The 20,289-nt window shown below is 37.2% G+C and overlaps 1 protein-coding gene across 9 annotated transcripts in view; it reads right to left on the minus strand.

Annotated features, from left to right (window-relative positions):
- Positions 1 to 2,270: 2,270 nt before the first annotated feature.
- Positions 2,271 to 20,289, minus strand: part of Bltp1 (bridge-like lipid transfer protein family member 1) — a 204,637-nt gene continuing 186,618 nt past the window's right edge. For all 9 annotated transcript variants that reach the window (XM_052180612.1, XM_052180617.1, XM_052180611.1 and 6 more), the window contains 14 exons: positions 19,347 to 19,547; positions 18,493 to 18,672; positions 16,236 to 16,373; positions 15,301 to 15,558; positions 14,441 to 14,591; positions 13,760 to 13,917; positions 13,440 to 13,632; positions 13,007 to 13,224; positions 9,962 to 10,213; positions 8,336 to 8,539; positions 6,280 to 6,474; positions 5,726 to 5,860; positions 4,326 to 4,491; positions 2,271 to 2,980 (listed from right to left, as the gene is read on the minus strand). In XM_052180612.1, coding sequence (XP_052036572.1) covers positions 2,764 to 2,980; positions 4,326 to 4,491; positions 5,726 to 5,860; positions 6,280 to 6,474; positions 8,336 to 8,539; positions 9,962 to 10,213; positions 13,007 to 13,224; positions 13,440 to 13,632; positions 13,760 to 13,917; positions 14,441 to 14,591; positions 15,301 to 15,558; positions 16,236 to 16,373; positions 18,493 to 18,672; positions 19,347 to 19,547 — 2,666 coding nt within the window. In that variant the 3' untranslated portion in view covers positions 2,271 to 2,763. The remainder of the gene's footprint in view (positions 2,981 to 4,325; positions 4,492 to 5,725; positions 5,861 to 6,279; positions 6,475 to 8,335; positions 8,540 to 9,961; positions 10,214 to 13,006; positions 13,225 to 13,439; positions 13,633 to 13,759; positions 13,918 to 14,440; positions 14,592 to 15,300; positions 15,559 to 16,235; positions 16,374 to 18,492; positions 18,673 to 19,346; positions 19,548 to 20,289) is intronic.

Raw genomic sequence — 20,289 nt, forward strand, 5'->3', positions numbered from 1 at the left:
TGTAAACATACCACATTTTCTGTATCCATTCCTCTGTTGAAGGACATCTGGGTTCTTTCCAACTTTTGGCTATTATAAATAAGGCTGTTATAAACATAGTGGAGAATGTGTCCTTGTTATATGTTGGAACATCTTTTGGGTGTATGCCCAGGAGTGGTATAGCTGGATCCTCTGGTAGTACTATGTCCAGTTTTCTGAAGAACCACAAGACTGATTTCCAGAGTGGTTGCTCCAGCTTGCAATCCCACCTACAATGGAGGAGTGCTCCTTTTTCTCCACATCCTCACCAATGTCTGCTGTCACTTGAGTTTTTGAACTTAGCCATTCTGACTGGTATGAGGTGGAATCTCAGGGTTGTTTTGATTTGCATTACACTGATGACTAAGGATGTTGAACATTTCTTTAGGTGCTTCTTTGTCCTTGAATCTATACTAAATCCTTAGTTCCCATTTTATGTCCTTTGGGTAATGGTTTTACAATCTCTTGAAATGTGCTCTAAGTTGTAGATGCATACTTGCTATCTCAAAAGCGATTAACTCCAGACACTTGACGACTGGCAGGGTTCTCAATGCAGCTTTGACATCAGGAAGGACTTAATAGCAGTCCTCCTATTCTAAAAGAGCATAATAATGACTACTTTTAGAAATTCTTATAGGATCATCAAGAATTAAGAAAGCATCTATTTGTCTATACAACATCACTACAAGACAATACATCTTCGTTGTTCTGCAGAGATCTGTTTAAAAGGGTGGATGAATGTCTAGTGATTGTTTTATATATATATATATAATAATAACAGGAAAAGCATATTAACAGCAAGAATCTTTCCTAAAATGATATTCTCCTTGGTCTTGCCAAGAGAAGCAGTTCCATTATTAACTTTCACAGTCCACCGCAGAGCCATCTCAGGAAGATCACCTGCTAGTTTTTAGCTTCTCCTTGATGGCTCCTGGCAGGCATAACTCATGCTCTATATTTAAGTTTATCTTAGCATTTATAACCAAAATAGGCACACACTTTGCTTCTCTGGTAAACTTGAATAATGAAATGAATTTTATAGATACCTCTGGGACCACTTGTTGAGTGAGCTATAGAGGATTCAGAGTTTGACATATGACAGACTGTTACTAGACTTAGTGTCAGCCTATGCCTCAACAAGCCAGGTTTGACTATTTGTCCTTGATAAGTCAATGCAAAGAGCTAAATCAAGGAGATTTTTATTCAATGTAGCCACTGAGGGAAGAGGGACAAAGATCTAATGATACGTCTAAGTGCATCTTGTGGATCCTGAAGTGAGGTTTAAGTTTTGAGTAGAGGGATAGAGTTATGCATATCTAAACAGTCCTGGAGTCATCACTGTTTTGGCTTTACTCTTCTGCAAGGTGGTCTGTCAGATGAAAATCTCTTCCCAAGAAAAAAGTTTCCTTTCTGCCTGGCTCAGGATTTAAGGGTTTCTTCCAAGTATGAAATTTTCTGGAGAAATTCCAATTCCCCGAGGCCTATCTTTTCAATAGTCAAATAGCCAAACTGAGGGCACAAGTGTCACCTCAGAGGATCTCCATTTCTATTGAATCAGTTTACACAATGAGATGGTCTGTCAAGATACAAAATAGATGTCTGATGTCAGCAATTAGCTCCCCTTTTATCACTGAATATTGGACATAGTTCTGTGACTGAGCATGTTATTTTTCTAGAGGCTTGTTCTATTATTTAATATTCATTTTTATGCAAAGGTCTACAAGAAGGTCCCTTGAGATGTTTTCTAGCTCTGGTTTCTTCAGTTCTGCTGCATGCCCACTTTTTAGACTGTTCTGGCTTGGTCAAATTTTCAACCTGAGTTATCAACAATATACCTACTTCTGAATATTTATTTATTCCTGTACACTAAGAACTGGAGATAAAGCAAATCTTTTTAGGACACCTACATATGGACTAGTTTTTGACACATACACTATGCATGCATGTGTATACATATATGCATATATGTAACATTTATATCATATGACTTTATAAGCATTAAGTGTTATATACATATACAGAAGGATTAAATGCAGTTTAATGATAAAAATGAGCATCCGTGTACTCACCACAGGAAAGAACAATACCTAATGGCTCTGGGGACCTTTTACCTGGAACTATTTTATTTAAGTATTTTTATGCATCCAAAGTGTTACAAGCACCATATTAAAAAACAAATGGTTAACTGTGAAACATAAAGAGCATTTACATACTAACAAACTAGCAAATGAAACAAAGATATGAAACAACTATGGACTGAAGCCATTATTGTGACTTTATTACAATAATTACAAACAATATTTTTGTGGTATACAATAATCACAATTACTCAAATTATATACAAATAGATCTTTATACAAGTCTACATAAAAAAAGACCCCCCCAATCACATTATCAACAAGATTTTTTTCTAAAAGTTATGGCCAAGAAGAAAAAAATTCACAGTTACTCTGTAAATACTTTAAATACAGCAACCATATTGCACATGAAACAATCATAAACTTTAATGAGCAGATGTATATCTCTTAATTTAGTTTTTCTACAAAATTTACATTTTCATGCAATACTTTACTGTATACAGAATGGTAGAGCTAGAATAAACAGATTAACTTACAAACTGTTTCAATAGTGGCAACAAAATTAGAATTATTTTAAAGTACCATTTAAAGTTATGCTCAAAAAACCCCTGCAGTGTAATAGAACTTAACGGACAGTGTCAGATGTTTCACAGATGGAGTCGCTATTCTAGTGTTCTTCTTTGTCTTTTCCTTTCTTTTCCTTCTCATCCTGCAGGGCAGTTCCGAGTTTTTTGATGAGAACGGACAGCACCTTGTCCAGTGGGTCCATCACTCCTCTCTGAAGCCATTTGGGAATAGTAGTCCTGGCATGGTGAAAGCCCAATTTTTGAAGAATATAATCAACACCTACGGGATCAATCTTTCTTCCAGTCCAAGAAATTAATCTAAAATAGTAATTAGAAATGGTCATTATCAAGGTGTATGACTCATGAACATTACTACACTTCCTTAATACACCCAGGATAAAACACTTTAGCAGATATATTTGAATACTTGGGTTGAAAAGCCTTGTACAAATTGTAATAGTTCCAAAAAAAAAATTTATGTGTGCTGATAAGTGTTGGGGCTGGTCTGGTGGTATATATGCAAAGGCTAAATTCTGAACCCCATGATCCGGTTGCCCCCAGATTAGTGAATTTTCATATACAGTGGCCTTTGTTGTATAAACCTTACTCCCCAATTTAAAGCTATTGGTTAAATAAAAGTGGCTTCAGCCAATTACTGGGGAAAATAGAGGTAGGGCTGGGGGAGTTGTGGCAGGGAGGAAAAGAGGGAGGGAGGAAGAGAGAGAGAGACAGACAGACAGAGAGAATATGAAGGAGAAGGATAAAGAAGATTTTACTGCATTTGTATCTCTGAAAAATATGTTGGCTCAAAGTGTCTGCACAGAAGGCCCAGAGCTTACTGTAGGAAGCTGTGGAAGTGTTAAATAGCAAAGGAAGCCTAGAATGAGGGAGGCCAGGACAGTGTGATGTCTCCTGAGGAAAGCTGCAGGTCTGGAGAGAGGGGGTGTACTGCAGGAGGCAGGGCTGGAAGAGTGGAGCCACCCAACACGTTTGGAGCCTTGGTTTCTGCCCTGTTGGGTTTCAGTACTGCTTTGGCCCAGTCTTTCCTTGCCATGCCCCATTCCTCCATATGTAATGGGGAAGGTTTATTCTGTGCCACTGTATATTAGAAATATTAACTTCTTTGATTGTATAGCAGTTTACAGTTAAGAAACAGCTTTAAGTCCCAAAAGAGACTTTGGAATTTTAAATAGGGTTGAGACTATGAAAATGTTTGAAAGAGAATAAATGCATTTTTCATTATGGGGTGGCTTTAAACCTGTGGGGATGAAGTGGGTATTGTGGTTTGAACATAAACTATGTCTTCCAATGGTCTGCATCAAACACTTGGTCCCCAGCTAATGCCAGTGTTGAAGATTGTGGAGACTGTGGAATCTTTAGGAGGTGAGGTTTTACTGGAAGAAGCGTAGGTCACAAAGGGCAGATTTTCAGGTGTTAGAGATTGGCTACATTTCCTGCTACTTTTCTTGCTCTGATTGTATATACACTATGAACAGCTGCCTCATACTGTGCCACCAAGAAGGAGAGTGTATTTCCTCTTAAACTGTGAGCCACAATACTCCCCCACCTTCAGCTTCTTGCCAAGCATTTGGGCACATCAGTTGGAAAAGCAACCACGTTAATACCCTTGGGCATGCTGAGGTTGTGCACACCCAATCCTTACCTAAGAGTAGGCTCCAGATGCCATGTGTTGCACATAAAGTCTCTCCAGTCCACAGTGGTGTAAGTGATGCTATCTTCTCTGTCTCTGTCAGAGGAATTATCATCGTGTATAATAATTGGACATTTTTGTCCTGGTCGGGTGGATAAAATCCGAGGCGGAAAAATGGCTATAATAATAATGATAATAATCATGATGATGGTAATAATAATAATAAATATATAAAGCCAGATCTTAAGAACCACCACTACCTCTATCACCATGCTAAGTTTCATTTAATTACACCAGTTAAAAGGTATCTTAAAATAACCCAAGGGAAAATATCAATTCTTTTTATTTCTGAGAAAAGTGAGGTTGTCACTGTGGTAAAGAATGTAGAGATCACATTTGTGTTAGCAAGTGTAGGGCACTGTAGTCAACAGAGGTGAATTTCCTGACTAGCAGTTGAGTATGCTGGTCAAATCTGTAATCCCAGCTGGGTAGGAAACTGAGGACACTGCCTATTTCAAGCCAGATTAAAATTGGTGAGATTGTGTTTCAAAATAAAAATTAAAAGGAGGGCCAGAGGTTATTAATTCTATGGTTAAATATTTTCTTAGCTATGTGAAACCTTGAGTCTAAACATCAACATAGCAAAAAAGTTGTAGCTTGATGACTTTTAAAAGTTTAGTTGGACTGTTATTTATATACCAAATTCAAGTAAGTGTGCAATCAGTGCTTTTTGGTATATTAATAGTTGTATAGTTACATTAACAGTGTCACTAAGCAGCATTTGTATACAATCCTTTCCTCCCAGTGCTTAAGAAAAGCCTCTTTAAAGTTGGCTACCACAAATACACACACAGAGAGACACACACACACTCATGCATCTATGTCTGTGTGTATAGTAGGGGCTAGAACAAAGTGTTTGATCCTCTGGAGCAGTAGCTATAGATTGTTTTTGAGCCACCTTTCTAGTCCCTAATTTTTTTAACCTCTTTATAAAGTAAGAAACACCTCATGATTAAAATGAGTACCATTGTGGGCCAGTCAGATGGCTCAGCAGGTAGAGGTTTGCCACCAGGGCTGATGACCTGAGTTTAACTTTTGGAGACAGTACAGTGTTAGGAAAGTAGACTCCTTTAAGTTGTCTTCTGTCCTGTATATGTGTGGCATGGTGAATTTACCCCCCCCCCCCAAAAACCTAAAGAAATGTAAAACAAAATATTCAAAAGTGCCACGCATCCAGCAGAACTCAGGAATCTGTCGTGTAGTCGTTGAAGTGCTGCTTCATGACATGTGCAGCCCACAGAGGAAAAAGGCATTCATCCTATCCCTAGACCATAAAAACATTCTCCACGTTAATTCACTGACACTTGTCTTTCCTGTAAAGTGAAAGAAGAAAGAAAAGATACGTAGCCCACCTTTTTCTTTCTCTTTCAGATATGCTGACACTAGATCATGGAGAAACATGATGAGCTCAGCGTCCATAGTCACACAGATGTGGTCAGTGAACTCTGTCACCACACTGCATTCTACCTTGGGTTTCAAGCTGGCATCTGAGACGAGAAAGGTATTTTACAGTAAAAAAATTCCATGAAGCCTCTTCAATCAATAAAGATTTACATAGACCCATGTAAATGCATACACTTGTAATATTAATGTAAAGATTTGAGAATTGAGCATGTGTATATGATGTATAGACTAATGATAATATATTAAAAATTCCTAGAATGCATAATTGTTCCTTATAATAAAGTCCAATTATTCTTCCCAATTATTTGGCAAAAAGGTACAAATAGGCTAAATAAATTTATCACAGTCTATGTATATCTAGTAAAAACATCAATTTGACCTACATCACCAGTTTTATTAAATTAACATATCAAAATAGCCAGTAGTAAGAGAGTAAGGGCAGTATGAAGTTTTTTTAGAATTTTCTTTGTAATGTTAAGACTAAGGATATTTCTACACATACCTTGTAATGAAGGCTCCTGTGGTTCTTGAACATGAATTGATTTAAATTCTAGCTGCATCCTTGGTAATGCAAAGATAGTCTCTGTTTCATGGTTGTAGCTAGAACCTCCCCGGAACCCACTCAACAAACTAGAATTCTTCACAGCAGTACTGTTCTCCGTGTTATTAGCATCAACATTACGAAGTAAGTTTAGCTCTACATACATAAAACAGAAAGGGTTATGTTAAACCGAAGGGCACTGTCACCACACTGAATTTAAACAATGTTTAGAAAATGATCACTTGTTGGGCATTCATCTGTTGCTATGTATACAAATTTAAATTTTGAACCCCAAGATCTGGTTGTCCTCAGACAAGTGAATTCTCATATATACCAGTCTTTGTTTTGTAAACATTGCCTACTAATTTAAAGGTATTGGTGAATAGAGGCTAGAGTCAGTGACTGGGCAGGAGAGAGAAAGGCAGGACCTGACCAAGAGAAGTGCACCTTGAGGACAGACTGATGGAGCAAGAACAGCCCGTCGAGACTCCAACAGTAAGGTACTAGGGGTGTATAGCTGCGATGTAAGTTACAACAGCTCAGAACCTGCTCAATCTAGGCTTACAGCTTGTAAGTGAAAATACCAGGCTTTTGTATCTTTTATATGGGATAGCTGGAATAAATAATTTACAATTACTAGAGCCTAGTGACAAAAATAGTATGCCTCTAAAAGTGATAAACTGTATTTAGACATAGGCAAATAAATGAAGCTTCAGAGTAATAGATTTAGTTAAATGGTACAAAGTGAGGTTTTAAAGATAGTATATCAAATGCTAATCACCTTACAAGTTGGAAATAATGATATTCTTCAGAAGAATATCATTAAGAAAAAGACCTTACTGTTGTCAAAACCAAAACTTCGTAATATGAATTTTCGATAAACCCAATCAATGCCTGCTAGTTTGGGTTTTTCCAGTTTTAATATGTCTAGAACTGTCAATTTTAATGTCTTAAGTTGTATTTTATCAAACTGAATGGGCTATATAGACTGGACACTAAATATTATCCCGACCCTTGAAATTATGTAGAAGTCCTATTTTTTGGAATATTATAACTACTCTATTGCTGTGAAGATTATTGCTGTGGATATGTAAACAGCTTCCTAGAACATCCTAGTTAAAAGAAAATCTTAAGAAACAAAATGACAACAAAAACCTCAACAACCCTATTCCAAATGTCTAAAAGTCAAAATAGGCCATAGTCTAATTTTCTCTTACCTTCTTTTTTTTTTTTTTTAACCTATTTTTTACTCATCCAGAGTGTGTGCCTATTCCTGAAAGTTAAACTAAAATCATATGGTACAAGCAATCTTTTTCATTTAGAAAGGTCACTTCTAAGTAAAACATTCAAAACATAACATGTCTTAATCTAATCAGCTTTGCCAAATATCAGACGATTGATAAAAACGATGTTACATATGCAAACTGAAAGCAACCACATAGGAGCGACCTGGCAAATACTACAGTTATTTACAACATGACTTGGCAGTGACATAGTTGAATGTTCTTCTACACTCACTATGCCATGGGGAGGGCTTTTGTGGTGATGTCTTGTCATCCTGGTTATTAGACCAGAAATGTGGTCTCATAGATGAAAAACTCATCCAAAGTATTTTTTTTTTATATTATGAATTGACAGGAGCAATATTATTTTACTCCAGGTAAGTAGAATCTTACATTTTTTGCATTTTGTTAGTTTACCATTTCCTAAACATCTAATTTTTAGAATAACTACAAAACAATTTTTCAAATAATTCTAAAATATTTACCAAATGTTACAAAATTAACAAGATTAATTTTTATTGATTTAAAACCAATTTATTTATGATTGTTTCAGTTATTTCTAGAATAATTTGTATTTGTAAAATGTTGTACTACCAGGTGGTTATTTCTTGTATTAAATAACTACTTTGTGCATCAACAGTAATAAAATGAAAACTTCATTAAGACATGAAAATTTGACCACTACTTGATAAAACAAAAAAGAAAATAAGCCCAACAAAGGCTAAATATTCAACCTTCATTCCTTGTGGCAGTGACATAGTTGAACCATTCTTTTACACTGGCTACTCCATGGGGTGGGTTTTCGTGGCGACGCCTTGTTATTTTGGTTATTGTTGCCATGGGACTCTCCAGAGCACCACATGGTTTGGTAACCATGGTATTATGACCCAGATGAAAATCCAGTGTTTGAACAATGTATGTGGAGTGATCATTAGAACCTACAACACAAGAAAAGAATGTTTCTAAAAGTGATAAGCTGTTTTTATGGCTAAGAAAATAACTGTGGCATCAGAGCAACAGATGATGTTAAGCCCTACAGAGTAGGAAAGGCTAAATAAGTGAGGAAGCTCACAAATAGTTAGCTGGATTTATCCCAGTGAGATGAAGAACATCAACCATTTTGTTAAGGAGCCTCAGAGTGGGTCAGTCAGTGGTATACATCTGTATACCACTCAGGAAGCAGAGGCAGGGGGATCACGAGTTACAGGACAACCTGGGAAATCAAGTAAGACACTGTTAAAAAGTAAAGCACTGAATAGGAAACTGCTCAAGGGAACTGATTTTTTTTTTTTTACAATTTTATGTCTTGGTGTCCTTTTTAAAATACCCACCAAGTTCAACTTGTGTTGCCCAAATATTCCTGGAGGTATCTCAGGGTTCTATTACTGCCCTCAAGTTTTATAACGCAGTTTTGTCTGACAGAGAATCTTCTCACACCATCACTGTCTTCATGATTTTACAAAGAGTTATTTCTAGAAAATATGCTAAGGCCAGTCACAGCAGCACTAAATTTGAGTAACATGGAGTAAGAGGGCAAGTTTAGAAGTATGTTTAGATGTTTCTTAAACAACTCTATACCTTATAAATGCTGATTCACTAACAATGACTGTCCTGATCTTGTACTTATAGGATAACAAACAGAGAGATTTCTCTAATAAAAAAAAGTGGGAAGGGGCTGGTGAGATGACTCAGGATAAAGGCACTCACTACAGAGCCTGACAACCTGAGTTTAACCCCTAAAATCCACATGATACAAACTGAGGACCAACTCCTCAAGCTGTCCTCTGACTTCTATGTGTGTTATAGCACAAATGAATCCCTTCTAAAATAAAAAACCGCAAACAAACAAAAGTAAAAAGGAGGTCAGGGAGATGGCTTAGTGTGTACAGCATTTGTTGTAAAAGTGTGAGGTCTGAAGCTTCACTTCCTAGAACCAATATGAAGTTGGAAACAGTGTTGTGTGTCTAATCCCAGGACTCCTATGGTGAGATGTGAAGTGCACACAGGGGAATCCCTGGAAACACGAGTCAGCTAGCCTAGTCCTAAAGGAGGTAGAGGGTGAGCACTTATACCCCAGGTTGCCCTCTAATGTCCACATGCACCGTGGCATGTACATGCCTTCATTCATAGACATACATGCACACACAGCATACATGCACACACATATACCATACACAAACATACACACATCATACACAACACACTTATGCTACACACACACACACACACAAACACACACACACACACACACTCACTCCTTAAAAATCAGCACACAAAATATCAAAGAAAAAAATGACTTAAGTCATTTATGATCATGCTAGAACATGCAAAGAATAAAAGCTGGAAATGTGTCAGGTTACCATCTTCCCAGATTTTCTGAGCTTCAGTCCAAAAGGCAATATTTGGTTCTTCTAAGTGAAAAAGGGCCCAGGATTTTGAACGGAAATTTGGACCATGAAAACAAGCCAGGGTCATATGATTTCCATGCAAGCTCATGGATCCTCCAAACTGCATCCCATCTTCTGGTAATGGAACCTGAAATAAGGATATGTGGCATCCAGACACCACCTTCAACACGCCTGGCCAGTGTCGATGGTGTGCAGCATCAAGCACTACAAGAAAACCAAGAAATATTTGTCATAAATTGTCTCATGTATCTTGAACAGGGCAAAAGGCAGAGAGGTGGGTCCGTTGTACAGTCATGTGCATGATGTGTTCTCCATTCTGATGATGAGTGGAAACCATGGGGGATGCTAAACTGTTAAACAGACAGTAGGAAAAGATGCTGTAGGAGGACAGACAGAGCTTGGGAAGGTATGAACTTTCCAGTGTTCACAACTCTCACAGCTCGATGTCTGTAATGCTGACTGACTTACAAAGAGCCTGAAGGGTATTTCATACAAATTATACACAACAAGAAATAAGGCAACTGTCAGTTACATCTATTAACTTTTCACCGGTTAAAAACCAGAATGAGGGGTTTTATGTGTTTTATGTTTCTTTCCTACGTGTCTTCTACGTAAAGTGAGTTCAGATGACTAGCACCGTCAGCAGCACACCAGGAGCTTGTTAGAATTTGACATTCATAGGTCCACTCGCCATCTCCTGAATCAGATCTGCTTTTCAAAAGAATTTCCTGGGCTGAGCACAGCTCAGAGATAGCACATTTGCTTGGCATGTGGAAGGCTCTGAGCTCATTCCTTAGTACTTTCAAAATATAGATTTCCAGGTGTTATATGTACACATTAATATTTGGAAAGGACTAATCAATCACAGAATTCAGATTTAGATTTTGTTCACTTATTCCAGTAATGTCCTTGTTCGCTGTTTACCATTTTCTCAGCGCTACCAAGGATCATGCATTGTATTTATTTGGTCTTGACAAGTACTTTTTAAAATAAAGTAAGGCATACACTTTGTACAGCACCACAACTTACACATGCTTGCTAACAACAGTGCTTATAAAGATTATAAAGGTATAGAGGAATAAGAAAATGACACCACAAACAAGTCACTGAATAGAGTATGGTGTCCTGCAGACAACTGGCCATGTCTATTTAATAAGTATAGACATACAAAAAAAACTATGCCAAACTAAAGGAGGGTAAAGATAGTTATCAACCAGATTTAAACTGTGAACATGGTTAAGACAAACTGCTTGGTACTTGTGGGTCAGTCACCAAGTTTGAATAGTTCCTGGAAGACAGATAACTAACTGGCAAAGTAGAAAGCTGAAGTGTAAAAACGGTCATGATACTTTGGTCAAACAACATTCCAGGAAGGTCAGGGATACACAGAGAAACCCTAACTCAAAAAACAAAGCAAAGTAAAATAAGCAAGTGTACAGATATGTAGAAACTACATAGCAATCTGTTTATGTTTCAGCTCTAAGCTGCTTCATGGTGATGCGTCTGAGGCAGGAGTGTGATCCTTCACTTTTGTTTTCATTTTCTAGCTTACTTTCAATGCACACACATTATTTTTATGATAAAAATTAATTAAGGAGTTGGCTGCTTAGCATAGGGGTGCATGCCTTCAATCCCAGCACTTAGGAGGCCAGCCTGGTCTACATAGTGAGTTCCAGGACAGCTAGGGCTATGCAGAGAAACCCTGAATCAAGAAAACCCCAAAACCATAAATAAAGAGTTACCAACTAAGAGTAACTATTGTCCTCATTCCGCTTACTACTGATCACATTTACCACTGTCATCCTAGTTAAAGGTACCACCCTCTTCATTCTGGATTTTCATGTCCTCCCTGTGTCATCCCTAACTGCCTACATCGTCTGTTCTCCCCACAGTTGCCATGGTGATTATTTGCAAAGGAGTATTTTATGCCATGGTAAACCAAATGCTACCAAATGTCTTAAAAACTATAAGATCATATTAAAAATCTTATTTTTCCCTTTACCTGAGGTAATGTCCAGGACTTTTCTTACTGATCATTTTGCTCTGTTCAAAGATATTTTAATGACTCTCATTTCCTCTCAAATCCCCGCATCCATTGAGAACATGTCAGACAAGGGCTCTATCACTGAATTACACCTCCAAACTATTGTGACCATTTTATTCTCGGACAGGGTCTTACACTAAGTAGTCCAAGCTGGCTTTGAACTTGATCTGTAGTCTCCTGCCTCAGCTTCCCAAGTAGTTAAGATTAGAGAACTATGCTACCAGGTTCATCAATGATTCTCAAGTAAGCCAATTTTATGAGGAACACAGGAGCCTCAGACCTCCTCCACAGCCTTCTGTCCAGAACTTTCCCCAACATGCAATCTCACATCTTTCATCCACTGACTCATTTCTGCTAACATGTCCCTTCAGACAAGGCTTCTCTGGTCATCTTTTCTGAAGCAGCCATTACTTCACTTTCACCTCTTCTATGTTCTTCCCATTGTTTTTTAAATAAGCACTTCTATCTACCAGAATCCATGCCTTTTATATATTTAATTATAGTCTCCATCTCCTATTTGAATGTAAGGTTCTTGAATTAGGGATGGTCATATTTTGTAACTCTTGTGCCTAGAGAAGTACCAAAGCATGTAGTTGTTGCTTAATAAATACAAGCTAATTCCTTAATTACTGATTGAAAGAAAATAACCTGCCTAAGATCTAGGTTAACAGACAGAGTCAGTTATTCTGCGTCCTCAGCACATGCCACAAATCAGAATCTAACTTTGTCATGGAGTAGGCATGCTACAGGTAAGTGGTGGTGGAGGGTAAAAAGTAATACCTTCCCAAAGGGCAGCTGACACCATTACTAGGAACACAGCCAGTTTTCTGCTGAACGGATGGGATGGAGAGGCCACAGGATACTTTCCAAGTACAGCATATAAATGTGTTACTTAAGAATTATAACATACAGGGAAGACGACAAATATATCAATGTTGAATTCTAGTTCTTACATTGTTCTTGGGAATTCTTTTCCAGGTTGTTAGTCATTGTCTTGGGTGGCAGGTAAGGAACAGGTCCCCAGGTCGACAGAGCTCGCTTACTAGTATCAAACTGTTGTGTGAAAAACTCCTGGAGCTTCATTCCTATTTTTATCAAGTCTGGTGTAGTTGATCTTGATATCATTACTTGAAAAATATCCCACTTCAAATCTCCATGCACAAAAATCTCACTAAAGCATGAAATAGAAATTGTATAATAAATTTCAGAGACAAATAATGCAAAAATAATTATCCTCTCCTGCCCAGCCTTTTCATTTGTATTAGTCGTATAATATAAAAATTAGTCTGTAGATAAAAAACAAACTACTTCTCCTGCCCCTGAATGTTAAAAAAAATGTTAACAGCAGCCACATAAAGTTTTCAGAAGGGGACATCCTAATACTACCTTTTATCGGTCATGCTGGACTCCAAGGCATTAGATAGGTTTACTTTCCATTCGTCCTGAAGCTTAAGATCAGCATTACTGAAGATACCCATGAGGATGCTTGAGCCCATGTAATCAACTCGAGACTCAGTAGAACCCATGGTAATCTGTATTTTGTGGTTTGGTTGCTGATTTGGATGTTCAGAAATATGAGCTAAAATAAAAAAACAATAATTATTTTCCATAGAAATATTCATGGAAAATTTATCAAATTCAACTTTCTAAACGTCTTTAACATAATGTTTGAAAATATGCTGTGTAGTTGTAAAATTCCAACATACCAACCATCTCCAAAGCATTGACATCAATGGTCCCACCAACTACTCCTCCTTTGGAATCTAACTGTGACCTTCCCAGACCAACAGACATGCTAATCTCTCGATCACGGTTACTTCCTACAGAAAGCCGGCCTTGGCTTTTCAAACCACTAGTTGTCCAACTAAAAAGAAGGAAAAGATTGTTAGATATGTGGCTGGTAATGTCATGAATTAAAACCAGTAGTGAATCAGATTATACAAAGAAGATCCAATTTTACAATGAAATGCTTCCTTTTATTGAGTCAGGTTCTCATGAGTTGATGAAGCTGGTCTTGAATACTGGAACTGAAATGACTGTCCCTCAGCTTCCTGAGTGCTGGGATGATTGGCATACATGCACCACACCCAGCTCAACACATATTTGAACTAAATACCATGTGGTTGATGTTTGAATATTAAAACTAATGAAGCTTTATAGCTAGAACTATATAGCTAAAGTATTCTATTTCCTTATAATTCTCCATTGGGAATGTGTTTTGTGTTGTTTATATTATAGTATCCTAACCAGCCATTTCAGACTAAAATTTTTTACCTATTTACTGTCTCAGAAGATTACTATGTTTAAAAGGGTTTGAACTCCTTTACAACACTGTAAGGAACATTTAAAATGCTATTAGATAGATATATTTTCTCTGAATAGCTTACGTTGTATTTCCCATGACATTACTCATATTCATTTGGACGTTTAGCTGTTTCAGGTTGATAGCGAACACAACTAGTGTCTCCCACGGAGTCCCTTGCTGGCTTGCTGCTTTGTTTGATTTGTTAACAGGAGTTGATGTTTTTGAAATTGAATCTAAAGTCAGAAAAAGCCCAAATGCACATTTATTCACATAAAACAAAGCTTATTACAAAGTAAAACGCACTAGTTTCTATAATCTAAAAGGTAGGCAGTATATTGTTGTATGAGATCAAATGTTTAATAGTAGTCACATTGCTTCTAAAACAGGTGAGATGAGGGAGCTTTGGTGTGCATGAGCTATAGCTGCACAGATAATTCATCACTTCAGGAGTTTCTTCATAAAAGCCAAAGCCAAAGTTTTTCAATCAAATAGAAGCCTCAAATGCAGGAACCATTCAGAAATGCATGCACTGGCTGGGTAGCTGGTGATCATCTAATGAACTCAGTGAGCAAACCAAGTACTGACTTCTTTTTTTTTTTTTTTTTGTTGTTGTGTCAAGAATTCTATCATTCATTTTGATATATTCAGGCATTAGCCCATGGACAATACTAGCATGCAAGAGTTGAAAAAAAAAGACTAAATAAATGAACAATTGAATCAATATAAAGACTTCATTTTTTTCAATATTGAACCATCTTTTGGTACATTCACAATGTTGTTGGAATGTTTCTAAAAGCAGCTGTCCTTACAGAGTACACTGACAGGAAGTGTTTGGTACTTTCTTTTCCTCAAGAATCCATCTCCAGTAATTGGGGCAGAAACCTGAGAGTAATTAGATTTTTATCTTAGGAACACTGGAGGCATACTGGCAACCAAAGTTACCTCGTCGAGGAACTGAAGAGTCTGAAACACTCCTTGATCTTACGGAAGCTGGGGACTTGAGGCTCTGTGCTGCTGTCCCCGGGGACATGGTGTTGTTGGTCATGTGCTCATTGAACACATTGGGAGACTGAGGCATGTGGGTGAAGGAGGCTGACTGGCTTGGCTGCTCCCAGGTTCTGCAGTATGCTTTCCTTGATGACTCAGGAGAAAGGTGCTGGCTCACTCCTTCGATGGAGTCAGGAGTCCCTGGACCAGATGCTAGTACAACAGTAGAAGACAAAGCAAAAGTCACAGATAGGAACATTAAGTGATAAAAGTTCTTTCACCTAGACTCTATTTCTAACTACAATATTTATTCCTTCCACAGATGGCAGGATTTGCAAAGAACAATCCAGTATTTTATTAAATTCTGGCAGAAAGTGTATTACTAGAGAGAGAACAAACCCACTCAAGATTTTTTTTTTTACATTTTCCACTGTATCAGGCCAAGTGTACTATTCATTTCCACAACTTCTTCAGCTCAACTTAACAATATCTATAACAATATCTAAAATCAACCACAACCTCTTCAGCTCAGCATAACAATATGTAAGATTAAGAAAGAGATGAAGACAAAAACAGTACGATATCTTCAATATTTTCATTTTTCTATACTTTAACTATTTATTTAAATAAATATATACTTGCACTTCCAAATTTAAAAGGATTATAGAGTAAATTATTACAGAATAAAATATTAGGGGGTAATCTTCAAGAGGGAAGGTATTTGTTTGGTATGCATAGTGTTTGCAATTTCAGGGGTTCAATAGACATTCTTTTGAACAAATGAATGAATTACATGGTATAGCTTACAAAATTTGTGTTATTAATAATGGGTCTTGTTTTCTTCAACCCAAATGAAAAGAAATGTAATTTTGGTTACATAGCACGCTTACTTGGCAAATTTACAGTTTGGTCTCCAAGGAACAGGCGCCTTGCAATACTTCTCCTATACCAGGCTCTTGGAAATGCAAGGATTTCACTGAGTCGGCGCATATCATATTTAAATGAAGCAGACCCTATATCACAAACAGCTGATGCAGAAATGGTTTGTTAGAGCTTAGAACAGACTTCCAAAACTTTTAACACTTTATCAGACATGGAATTATAGAGCTTAATATACATATTGCTCTAAACCATAAAATACTAAGATACACTGTATTAACAAGTGATTTTATCTTCAAAATAAAGAAAAACAGTGCATTGCAAAATTATTAACTCTGTGTCCTTTCTTTGGGAGATGGTTATGTCTCTATTATTTATTGCTCTGTCACAGAGAGGTTCTAGAGATTACCTATAAAGCAAGCTTTTAGTGTAACACAGGGCTCATCAAATATGGAGAATAGGTCAAGATTATGAGCTGGGATATAACCTTGCACAAAGGAATTGCAAACCAAACCGCTGTGTGCAAGGGAGTAGTTATTTCCCTTTTTGTTCAGGGCAGACACTTTCATAAGAAAAGTACCCTTATGATTCTCTTTGGGGCTGTGTTTTGACACCGTTTCCTTTCTGCCCCCTTTCTCTTCTGTTCCTCCTCCACAGCTTTAGATTAGCACGCCAGTGCCTGTGAGGACATAGCACCTGAGCACATGCAGACAGGCCTGGTGACAGCTGACCCACGGCTGCTGTACAATCATTCTATACCCACTCCCCTCCAGATCACTTAGTTCACAGCCACGCTTCGTCCTCTACTGCTCCTTATACAACTTGAGGATTTTCTTCTCTTACTTTGAAGCTATTCCCATCTTTCTCTTTTTACTGTTACATCAGATTTTCACTCACCACTGCTGATTAAACACCATCCTCAAGCATCTTTTCCTCCCATCTTCTGTGGTACTACTGACTTTCTTTCTAAAATAACAATCTGAAGAATCATCCCAATTCTTTAGAAACTGCTAATGGCTTCTTACCACCTGAAGAATGAATATCTGGTCCCTCAGTTCAATCTGAGTCCTCAGTATGCTACTGGCCTAATTCATCATCTTTATCTTTAGCCAGGACTTCTTCCTCTTACTCCATCTACTCTGTACAATCAAGTCTCTGATTAAACCTCACGATTCAGCCATAGTAGCCAAAGCATGCTCCAAAGATACCCTTTTCGATGCCTCTATGATTCAAAATATCATGTTGCTACTTTCAAGGATATTTTCTGAAATTATTGTATTATTATTATTTTTTCCACATGTAAGACCTTGCATTACTCATGTCTGTTCATACTAGTAACCAAGCATAGTGCCTGGCAAAAGTTTACTATAAAATATAGGTATGTTTGCCTAAGCCCCATAGGAGGAACAACACTATGAACCACCCAGTACCCCCAGAGCTCCCAGGGACTAAACCACCAACCAAAGAGTACACATGGAGGGACCCATGGCTCCAGATGCATGTGTAGCAGAGGATGGCCTTGTTGGACATCAATGAGAGGAGAGGCCTTTGGTCCTGAGAAGGCTTGGTGCCCCAGTATACGGGAATGCCAGGATAGGGAAGTGGAGTGGGTAGGTTAGTGTACAGGGGGAGGAAGGTGGGATAGGGGGTTTTGGGAGGGAAAACTAGGAAAGGGGATAACATTTGAAATGTAAATAAAGAAAATATTTAATTAAAAAAGTATATTGGGCAATATGGAGGGAATATAAAAAATGATTGCCTAAATGGTTATCAACTTAAGGGAACATACTATATTAGTGAGATTATTGTTATAAAAATTTTCACTTAGTACCCTAAATTCCCAAGATGGTTATATTTACTTAACTTAAATACTCAAGTTACAATTCAAAGAGAACAAATAAGACCTACTAATACAAAGTAGGACTTATTATTAAGGCTATGCATCCCATTTTTAGTGTTGTAAACATCTACAAGTTGATACAAATAAAAAGTCATAAATTTTATGAACTCATAATAAAAAAGAAGCAAAATAAAAAAAGTAAGAATTTTTGTTCTTTAATTTGGCATAGTTTTACCCTTGGATATGTCTACCTAGGACTCATTCTAACACTAACTGCTTGAGTTGAGAGTCTTGTAGGCTGGGCTGAGCTTCTTACCTTTATCACTAAGCTGAATGTTTATGTATACTTAATATTTAAGCACTGTTAAAAATAGAGTTCATTGCTTAAAAATCATAATATTTTAATTAAAAACTATAAAAGAGAATACCAGATATATTGATTAGTGTAGTGTCCATTTTGCTTGTAGACTTGCTTACAGATTGACTTTCAAAAAACGAGGCACCTCCTGAGCGCCTTATCCGAGACAAGCTCACTTTTACAAACTCAAGGTTTATACTTAGTGAGTCTTTTCGCCCTGTGACGGAAGTGGGCTCTTCATCCACATTCCCTAAGAAAACCAAAACAAGAAAAATGCCCATATGTATGCACATGTATACACAGTGCATATACACACAACCAGTTAAAGAAAATTATCCAATATACTGTAACATGCCACCAATTAAAAGGAGTTAAATTAGTGAAAATTTAGAATAATCTAAGGAGCATTTGCATTTCTCACAGTGGTTTAGACAGGTTGAAGCCCACATATATGACAAGCTCATTCAAATAACAATAATAAAGTAGTATTTACTTATATGACTGCAAGAAATATTCACTAATGAGACCTGAACTTTAAAATACAGACTTTGCTTTACTAAACGATGGTTTAGTGATCTCATTTAAAATTACCAAGCATAACCTACATACTTCAAACATTTTACTTTTTATGGACTATAATTTTATACAAAGTGATTTGATAATACTTTAATGAATTTAATAATTTAAGAAAACTATCTATAGATATTATGCTATACATATCATTTAACAAGCATCCTTAAGTTTTAAATCCGTGTATAATTAGTTTATATGAATTTGTTTCATATTTTTACTATAAAACAGGGATAAAATAGGTATTATCAAGAGAAAAATACAAATTTCCATGTTGGCTTATAGCCATAGTAATGTAGTCTAAGAAAAGAAAACTTAAAAAAAATTAACAAAGATGCTAATGAGCAAATATACCTAGCCCTCCTGATCCAGATGTGAGACCAGAAACTGTGGACTTCTGCTTCCCTGCGCCATAGGGGTGAAACACATACAGGGAAAAGTCAGACATGCACGCCGTGAAGCTCAGGCCAGACGAGCTGCTGCTGGAGCCGGTCAGATCCGACTGGCTGCTGCTGTGCCGGCTTCGGCCAAGTGGGCTGCCCAATCCCGAAGAGCCTGTAAGTAAGAGACATTCTAGCATCATCAGCCACAAGGAAGTCTACAAGGACTAACATGCTCTCTCTCAAAAGCCAAACATAAGGCTATTTGGTAAAATGTTGAATTCAATATAACTGTACAAAAAAATAGGACCTAAGCCTGAGTGACACCTTCTAAATCTGAAGGCTGATTTCCCTTCAACAGGTTTCATGCTTCTCTAGAAACTGGAGTTTAGGAGTTCATTCACACATTTTGCTTTTATATGTTCCACTTGGCCATTATAGCATTTTAGGTCAAATGATCCGACTAGAAAGAAGGGTCTTCAGATTGGCTGGACATCTTCACACTCTTCCTGCTTTCCCCACTCACTTCCAGTTAAAGACTCTCAGTTGTGACATCCGGTATGGAATGGCATCTGCTGCCCTTGGGTAAGAACTGAGGTGTAAGTGACCTTTCAAGTCTACTGTCAATCTCCACTCAAACTAGCCAACACTGCCCTCTCATTTACATTTGTATTTCTGTATGATTCACAGCATAGAGCTTTTGTGAGGAGTGTTAGGAGTCAAGAAATCCTCAACTGTACTTTATAATCAAACCTTTAATGAAACAAATGAGGTAGATAGCAAAATTTACCATTTAAAAATATAAGTGCTACTTGGGAAAATTTGATAAGGACAGCTCTTCATAAAAGTATATCTTTTATTTCCAGTTGCAAAACTCATTGTTCCTAAAATGTATAATCCAATATGATATGAACATT

This window comes from Apodemus sylvaticus, chromosome 4, assembly GCF_947179515.1.
Source record: "Apodemus sylvaticus chromosome 4, mApoSyl1.1, whole genome shotgun sequence".
Classification (NCBI taxonomy): Eukaryota; Metazoa; Chordata; class Mammalia; order Rodentia; family Muridae; genus Apodemus; species Apodemus sylvaticus.